At 51.4% G+C, this 9,275-nt stretch overlaps 1 protein-coding gene across 1 annotated transcript in view; it reads right to left on the reverse strand.

Annotated features, from left to right (window-relative positions):
• LOC135574080 (uncharacterized) overlaps positions 1 to 8,863 on the reverse strand; it is a 10,921-nt gene extending 2,058 nt beyond the window's left edge. Inside the window, exons 1-3 of the mRNA XM_065024954.1 lie at positions 8,634 to 8,863; positions 8,265 to 8,402; positions 7,944 to 8,082 (exon numbers count right to left, since the gene is read on the reverse strand). Of these exons, the coding sequence (XP_064881026.1) occupies positions 7,944 to 8,082; positions 8,265 to 8,402; positions 8,634 to 8,863 (507 nt within the window). The remainder of the gene's footprint in view (positions 1 to 7,943; positions 8,083 to 8,264; positions 8,403 to 8,633) is intronic.
• Positions 8,864 to 9,275: the final 412 nt, after the last annotated feature.

Raw genomic sequence — 9,275 nt, forward strand, 5'->3', positions numbered from 1 at the left:
GACCAGCTGGATGAGGGGACTGAGGCTTCAGTGTGTTAGTAGAACAGGTTAGTGAGCCCAGGACCAGCTGGATGAGGGGACTGAGGCTTCAGTGTGTTAGTAGAACAGGTTAGTGAACTCAGCCCCAGGACCAGCTGGATGAGGGGACTGAGGCTTCAGTGTGTTAGTAGAACAGGTTAGTGAACTCAGCCCCAGGACCAGCTGGATGAGGGGACTGAGGCTTCAGTGTGTTAGTAGAACAGGTTAGTGAACTCAGCCCCAGGACCAGCTGGATGAGGGGACTGAGGCTTCAGTGTGTTAGTAGAACAGGTTAGAGAACTCAGGACCAGCTGGATGAGGGGACTGAGGCTTCAGTGTGTTAGTAGAACAGGTTAGTGACCTCAGGACCAGCTGGATGAGGGGACTGAGGCTTCAGTGTGTTAGTAGAACAGGTTAGTGACCTCAGGACCAGCTGGATGAGGGGACTGAGGCTTCAGTGTGTTAGTAGAACAGGTTAGTGACCTCAGGACCAGCTGGATGAGGGGACTGAGGCTTCAGTGTGTTAGTAGAACAGGTTAGTGAACTCAGGACCAGCTGGATGAGGGGACTGAGGCTTCAGTGTGTTAGTAGAACAGGTTAGTGAGCCCAGGACCAGCTGGATGAGGGGACTGAGGCTTCAGTGTGTTAGTAGAACAGGTTAGTGACCTCAGGACCAGCTGGATGAGGGGACTGAGGCTTCAGTGTGTTAGTAGAACAGGTTAGTGAACTCAGCCCCAGGACCAGCTGGATGAGGGGACTGAGGCTTCAGTGTGTTAGTAGAACAGGTTAGTGAACTCAGCCCCAGGACCAGCTGGATGAGGGGACTGAGGCTTCAGTGTGTTAGTAGAACAGGTTAGTGAACTCAGCCCCAGGACCAGCTGGATGAGGGGACTGAGGCTTCAGTGTGTTAGTAGAACAGGTTAGAGAACTCAGGACCAGCTGGATGAGGGGACTGAGGCTTCAGTGTGTTAGTAGAACAGGTTAGTGACCTCAGGACCAGCTGGATGAGGGGACTGAGGCTTCAGTGTGTTAGTAGAACAGGTTAGTGACCTCAGCCCCAGGACCAGCTGGATGAGGGGACTGAGGCTTCAGTGTGTTAGTAGAACAGGTTAGTGACCTCAGGACCAGCTGGATGAGGGGACTGAGGCTTCAGTGTGTTAGTAGAACAGGTTAGTGAACTCAGCCCCAGGACCAGCTGGATGAGGGGACTGAGGCTTCAGTGTGTTAGTAGAACAGGTTGGTGACCTCAGGACCAGCTGGATGAGGGGACTGAGGCTTCAGTGTGTTAGTAGAACAGGTTAGTGACCTCAGGACCAGCTGGATGAGGGGACTGAGGCTTCAGTGTGTTAGTAGAACAGGTTAGTGAACTCAGCCCCAGGACCAGCTGGATGAGGGGACTGAGGCTTCAGTGTGTTAGTAGAACAGGTTAGTGAACTCAGCCCCAGGACCAGCTGGATGAGGGGACTGAGGCTTCAGTGTGTTAGTAGAACAGGTTAGTGAACTCAGCCCCAGGACCAGCTGGATGAGGGGACTGAGGCTTCAGTGTGTTAGTAGAACAGGTTAGAGAACTCAGGACCAGCTGGATGAGGGGACTGAGGCTTCAGTGTGTTAGTAGAACAGGTTAGTGACCTCAGGACCAGCTGGATGAGGGGACTGAGGCTTCAGTGTGTTAGTAGAACAGGTTAGTGACCTCAGCCCCAGGACCAGCTGGATGAGGGGACTGAGGCTTCAGTGTGTTAGTAGAACAGGTTAGTGACCTCAGGACCAGCTGGATGAGGGGACTGAGGCTTCAGTGTGTTAGTAGAACAGGTTAGTGAACTCAGCCCCAGGACCAGCTGGATGAGGGGACTGAGGCTTCAGTGTGTTAGTAGAACAGGTTAGTGAGCCCAGGACCAGCTGGATGAGGGGACTGAGGCTTCAGTGTGTTAGTAGAACAGGTTAGTGAACTCAGCCCCAGGACCAGCTGGATGAGGGGACTGAGGCTTCAGTGTGTTAGTAGAACAGGTTAGTGAACTCAGCCCCAGGACCAGCTGGATGAGGGGACTGAGGCTTCAGTGTGTTAGTAGAACAGGTTAGTGAACTCAGCCCCAGGACCAGCTGGATGAGGGACTGAGGCTTCAGTGTGTTAGTAGAACAGGTTAGAGAACTCAGGACCAGCTGGATGAGGGGACTGAGGCTTCAGTGTGTTAGTAGAACAGGTTAGTGACCTCAGGACCAGCTGGATGAGGGGACTGAGGCTTCAGTGTGTTAGTAGAACAGGTTAGTGACCTCAGGACCAGCTGGATGAGGGGACTGAGGCTTCAGTGTGTTAGTAGAACAGGTTAGTGACCTCAGGACCAGCTGGATGAGGGGACTGAGGCTTCAGTGTGTTAGTAGAACAGGTTAGTGAACTCAGGACCAGCTGGATGAGGGGACTGAGGCTTCAGTGTGTTAGTAGAACAGGTTAGTGAGCCCAGGACCAGCTGGATGAGGGGACTGAGGCTTCAGTGTGTTAGTAGAACAGGTTAGTGACCTCAGGACCAGCTGGATGAGGGGACTGAGGCTTCAGTGTGTTAGTAGAACAGGTTAGTGAACTCAGCCCCAGGACCAGCTGGATGAGGGGACTGAGGCTTCAGTGTGTTAGTAGAACAGGTTAGTGAACTCAGCCCCAGGACCAGCTGGATGAGGGGACTGAGGCTTCAGTGTGTTAGTAGAACAGGTTAGTGAACTCAGCCCCAGGACCAGCTGGATGAGGGGACTGAGGCTTCAGTGTGTTAGTAGAACAGGTTAGAGAACTCAGGACCAGCTGGATGAGGGGACTGAGGCTTCAGTGTGTTAGTAGAACAGGTTAGTGACCTCAGGACCAGCTGGATGAGGGGACTGAGGCTTCAGTGTGTTAGTAGAACAGGTTAGTGACCTCAGGACCAGCTGGATGAGGGGACTGAGGCTTCAGTGTGTTAGTAGAACAGGTTAGTGAACTCAGCCCCAGGACCAGCTGGATGAGGGGACTGAGGCTTCAGTGTGTTAGTAGAACAGGTTGGTGACCTCAGGACCAGCTGGATGAGGGGACTGAGGCTTCAGTGTGTTAGTAGAACAGGTTAGTGAGCCCAGGACCAGCTGGATGAGGGGACTGAGGCTTCAGTGTGTTAGTAGAACAGGTTAGTGAACTCAGCCCCAGGACCAGCTGGATGAGGGGACTGAGGCTTCAGTGTGTTAGTAGAACAGGTTAGTGAACTCAGCCCCAGGACCAGCTGGATGAGGGACTGAGGCTTCAGTGTGTTAGTAGAACAGGTTAGTGAACTCAGCCCCAGGACCAGCTGGATGAGGGGACTGAGGCTTCAGTGTGTTAGTAGAACAGGTTAGAGAACTCAGGACCAGCTGGATGAGGGGACTGAGGCTTCAGTGTGTTAGTAGAACAGGTTAGTGACCTCAGGACCAGCTGGATGAGGGGACTGAGGCTTCAGTGTGTTAGTAGAACAGGTTAGTGACCTCAGGACCAGCTGGATGAGGGGACTGAGGCTTCAGTGTGTTAGTAGAACAGGTTAGTGACCTCAGGACCAGCTGGATGAGGGGACTGAGGCTTCAGTGTGTTAGTAGAACAGGTTAGTGAACTCAGGACCAGCTGGATGAGGGGACTGAGGCTTCAGTGTGTTAGTAGAACAGGTTAGTGAGCCCAGGACCAGCTGGATGAGGGGACTGAGGCTTCAGTGTGTTAGTAGAACAGGTTAGTGACCTCAGGACCAGCTGGATGAGGGGACTGAGGCTTCAGTGTGTTAGTAGAACAGGTTAGTGAACTCAGCCCCAGGACCAGCTGGATGAGGGGACTGAGGCTTCAGTGTGTTAGTAGAACAGGTTAGTGAACTCAGCCCCAGGACCAGCTGGATGAGGGGACTGAGGCTTCAGTGTGTTAGTAGAACAGGTTAGTGAACTCAGCCCCAGGACCAGCTGGATGAGGGGACTGAGGCTTCAGTGTGTTAGTAGAACAGGTTAGAGAACTCAGGACCAGCTGGATGAGGGGACTGAGGCTTCAGTGTGTTAGTAGAACAGGTTAGTGACCTCAGGACCAGCTGGATGAGGGGACTGAGGCTTCAGTGTGTTAGTAGAACAGGTTAGTGACCTCAGGACCAGCTGGATGAGGGGACTGAGGCTTCAGTGTGTTAGTAGAACAGGTTAGTGAACTCAGCCCCAGGACCAGCTGGATGAGGGGACTGAGGCTTCAGTGTGTTAGTAGAACAGGTTGGTGACCTCAGGACCAGCTGGATGAGGGGACTGAGGCTTCAGTGTGTTAGTAGAACAGGTTAGTGAGCCCAGGACCAGCTGGATGAGGGGACTGAGGCTTCAGTGTGTTAGTAGAACAGGTTAGTGAACTCAGCCCCAGGACCAGCTGGATGAGGGGACTGAGGCTTCAGTGTGTTAGTAGAACAGGTTAGTGAACTCAGCCCCAGGACCAGCTGGATGAGGGGACTGAGGCTTCAGTGTGTTAGTAGAACAGGTTAGTGAACTCAGCCCCAGGACCAGCTGGATGAGGGGACTGAGGCTTCAGTGTGTTAGTAGAACAGGTTAGAGAACTCAGGACCAGCTGGATGAGGGGACTGAGGCTTCAGTGTGTTAGTAGAACAGGTTAGTGACCTCAGGACCAGCTGGATGAGGGGACTGAGGCTTCAGTGTGTTAGTAGAACAGGTTAGTGACCTCAGGACCAGCTGGATGAGGGGACTGAGGCTTCAGTGTGTTAGTAGAACAGGTTAGTGACCTCAGGACCAGCTGGATGAGGGGACTGAGGCTTCAGTGTGTTAGTAGAACAGGTTAGTGAACTCAGCCCAGGACCAGCTGGATGAGGGGACTGAGGCTTCAGTGTGTTAGTAGAACAGGTTAGTGAGCCCAGGACCAGCTGGATGAGGGGACTGAGGCTTCAGTGTGTTAGTAGAACAGGTTAGTGACCTCAGGACCAGCTGGATGAGGGGACTGAGGCTTCAGTGTGTTAGTAGAACAGGTTAGTGAACTCAGCCCCAGGACCAGCTGGATGAGGGGACTGAGGCTTCAGTGTGTTAGTAGAACAGGTTAGTGAACTCAGCCCCAGGACCAGCTGGATGAGGGGACTGAGGCTTCAGTGTGTTAGTAGAACAGGTTAGTGAACTCAGCCCCAGGACCAGCTGGATGAGGGGACTGAGGCTTCAGTGTGTTAGTAGAACAGGTTAGAGAACTCAGGACCAGCTGGATGAGGGACTGAGGCTTCAGTGTGTTAGTAGAACAGGTTAGTGACCTCAGGACCAGCTGGATGAGGGGACTGAGGCTTCAGTGTGTTAGTAGAACAGGTTAGTGACCTCAGCCCCAGGACCAGCTGGATGAGGGGACTGAGGCTTCAGTGTGTTAGTAGAACAGGTTAGTGACCTCAGGACCAGCTGGATGAGGGGACTGAGGCTTCAGTGTGTTAGTAGAACAGGTTAGTGAACTCAGCCCCAGGACCAGCTGGATGAGGGGACTGAGGCTTCAGTGTGTTAGTAGAACAGGTTGGTGACCTCAGGACCAGCTGGATGAGGGGACTGAGGCTTCAGTGTGTTAGTAGAACAGGTTAGTGACCTCAGGACCAGCTGGATGAGGGGACTGAGGCTTCAGTGTGTTAGTAGAACAGGTTAGTGAACTCAGCCCCAGGACCAGCTGGATGAGGGGACTGAGGCTTCAGTGTGTTAGTAGAACAGGTTAGTGAACTCAGCCCCAGGACCAGCTGGATGAGGGGACTGAGGCTTCAGTGTGTTAGTAGAACAGGTTAGTGAACTCAGCCCCAGGACCAGCTGGATGAGGGGACTGAGGCTTCAGTGTGTTAGTAGAACAGGTTAGAGAACTCAGGACCAGCTGGATGAGGGGACTGAGGCTTCAGTGTGTTAGTAGAACAGGTTAGTGACCTCAGGACCAGCTGGATGAGGGGACTGAGGCTTCAGTGTGTTAGTAGAACAGGTTAGTGACCTCAGGACCAGCTGGATGAGGGGACTGAGGCTTCAGTGTGTTAGTAGAACAGGTTAGTGAACTCAGCCCCAGGACCAGCTGGATGAGGGGACTGAGGCTTCAGTGTGTTAGTAGAACAGGTTGGTGAACCTCAGGACCAGCTGGATGAGGGGACTGAGGCTTCAGTGTGTTAGTAGAACAGGTTAGTGAGCCCAGGACCAGCTGGATGAGGGGACTGAGGCTTCAGCTGTGAGGGGACTGAGGCTTAGAACAGGTTAGTGAACTCAGCCCCAGGACCAGCTGGATGAGGGGACTGAGGCTTCAGTGTGTTAGTAGAACAGGTTAGTGAACTCAGCCCCAGGACCAGCTGGATGAGGGGACTGAGGCTTCAGTGTGTTAGTAGAACAGGTTAGTGAACTCAGCCCCAGGACCAGCTGGATGAGGGGACTGAGGCTTCAGTGTGTTAGTAGAACAGGTTAGGGGACTGAACCTCAGGACCAGCTGGATGAGGGGACTGAGGCTTCAGTGTGTTAGTAGAACAGGTTAGTGAACTCAGGACCAGCTGGATGAGGGGACTGAGGCTTCAGTGTGTTAGTAGAACAGGTTAGTGACCTCAGGACCAGCTGGATGAGGGGACTGAGGTTAGTAGAACAGGTTAGTGAACTCAGCCCCAGGACCAGCTGGATGAGGGGACTGAGGCTTCAGTGTGTTAGTAGAACAGGTTAGTGACCTCAGGACCAGCTGGATGAGGGGACTGAGGCTTCAGTGTGTTAGTAGAACAGGTTAGAACAGGTGAACTCAGCCCCAGGACCAGCTGGATGAGGGGACTGAGGCTTCAGTGTGTTAGTAGAACAGGTTAGTGAACCTCAGGACCAGCTGGATGAGGGGACTGAGGCTTCAGTGTGTTAGTAGAACAGGTTAGTGACCCCAGGACCAGCTGGATGAGGGACTGAGGCTTCAGTGTGTTAGTAGAACAGGTTAGTGAACTCAGCCCCAGGACCAGCTGGATGAGGGGACTGAGGCTTCAGTGTGTTAGTAGAACAGGTTAGTGAACTCAGCCCCAGGACCAGCTGGATGAGGGGACTGAGGCTTCAGTGTGTTAGTAGAACAGGTTAGTGAACTCAGCCCCAGGACCAGCTGGATGAGGGGACTGAGGCTTCAGTGTGTTAGTAGAACAGGTTAGAGAACTCAGGACCAGCTGGATGAGGGGACTGAGGCTTCAGTGTGTTAGTAGAACAGGTTAGTGACCTCAGGACCAGCTGGATGAGGGGACTGAGGCTTCAGTGTGTTAGTAGAACAGGACCAGCTTAGTGACCTCAGGTTAGTGACCAGCTGGATGAGGGACTGAGGCTTCAGTGTGTTAGTAGAACAGGTTAGTGACCCAGGACCAGCTGGATGAGGGGACTGAGGCTTCAGTGTGTTAGTAGAACAGGTTAGTGACCTCAGGACCAGCTGGATGAGGGGACTGAGGCTTCAGTGTGTTAGTAGAACAGGTTAGTGACCTCAGGACCAGCTGGATGAGGGGACTGAGGCTTCAGTGTGTTAGTAGAACAGGTTAGTGACCTCAGGACCAGCTGGATGAGGGGACTGAGGCTTCAGTGTGTTAGTAGAACAGGTTAGTGAACTCAGGACCAGCTGGATGAGGGGACTGAGGCTTCAGTGTGTTAGTAGAACAGGTTAGTGAACTCAGGACCAGCTGGATGAGGGGACTCTTTTCTTTGCTCAGCTCTTGGCATTGCAGGGCTTGGTAATGATATGAGAGGGGGGTCACTGTATTTTAGATGTTTCCTAAATTGAATTGCTATTTTTTTAAGTTTTTATTATTAGTGGATATTGGCATAAATCTCTCCATTCATTGGTTGTAGTGTTCCTCTGGACATGTAGGAGAATCTTACAGAACTCTCCATGCATTGGTTGTAGTGTTCCTCTGGACATGTAGGAGAATCTTACAGAACTCTCCATGCATTGGTTGTAGTGTTCCTCTGGACATGTAGGAGAATCTTACAGAACTCTCCATGCATTGGTTGTAGTGTTCCTCTGGACCCAGGAGAATCTTACAGAACTCTCCATGCATTGGTTGTAGTGTTCCTCTGGACATGTAGGAGAATCTTACAGAACTCTCCATGCATTGGTTGTAGTGTTCTCTGGACATGTAGGAGAATCTTACAGAACTCTCCATGCATTGGAAGTGTTCCTCTGGACATGTAGGAGAATCTTACAGAACTCTCCATGCATTGGTTGTAGTGTTCCTCTGGACTAGGAGAATCTTACAGAACTCTCCATGCATTGGTTGTAGTGTTCCTCTGGACATGTAGGAGAATCTTACAGAACTCTCCATGCATTGGTTGTAGTGTTCCTCTGGACATGTAGGAGAATCTTACAGAACTCTCCATGCATTGGTTGAGTGTTCCTCTGGACCAGGAGAATCTTACAGAACTCTCCATGCATTGGTTGTAGTGTTCCTCTGGACATGTAGGAGAATCTTACAGAACTCTCCATGCATTGGTTGTAGTGTTCCTCTGGACATGTAGGAGAACTTACAGAACTTCCAGTGGTTTTGGCAGTTCCTCTGGACCAGAATCTACAGAACTCTCCATGCATTGGTTGTAGTGTTCCTCTGGACATGTAGGAGAATCTTACAGAACTCTCCATTCATTGGTTGTAGTGTTCCTCTGGACATGTAGGAGAATCTTACAGAACTCTCCATGCATTGGTTGTAGTGTTCCTCTGGACATGTAGGAGAATCTTACAGAACTCTCCATGCATTGGTTGTAGTGTTCCTCTGGACATGTAGGAGAATCTTACAGAACTCTCCGTGCATTGGTTGTAGTGTTCCTCTGGACATGTAGGAGAACAGAACTCTCCATGCATTGGTTGAGTGTTCCTCTGGACCAGCTGGAGAATCTTACAGAACTCTCCATGCATGATTCTGCCACCTCCATGCTTCAACATTGGTTGTAGTGTTCCTCTGGACATGTAGGAGAATCTTACAGAACTCTCCATGCATTGGTTGTAGTGTTCCTCTGGACATGTAGGAGAATCTTACAGAACTCTCCATGCATTGGTTGTAGTGTTCCTCTGGACATGTAGGAGAATCACAGAACTCTCCATGATTGGTTGTAGTGTTCCTCTGGACATGTAGGAGAATCTACAGAACTCTCCATGCATTGGTTGTAGTGTTCCTCTGGACATGTAGGAGAATCTTACAGAACTCTCCATGCAGGTAGTGTTCCTCTGGACATGTAGGAGAATCTTACAGAACTCTCCATGCATTTTTCAGTGTTCCTCTGGACATGTAGGAGAATCTTACAGAACTCTCCATGCATTGGTTGTAGTG

The sequence above is a fragment of the Oncorhynchus nerka genome, linkage group LG11 (assembly GCF_034236695.1).
Source record: "Oncorhynchus nerka isolate Pitt River linkage group LG11, Oner_Uvic_2.0, whole genome shotgun sequence".
Lineage (NCBI taxonomy): Eukaryota > Metazoa > Chordata > Actinopteri > Salmoniformes > Salmonidae > Oncorhynchus > Oncorhynchus nerka.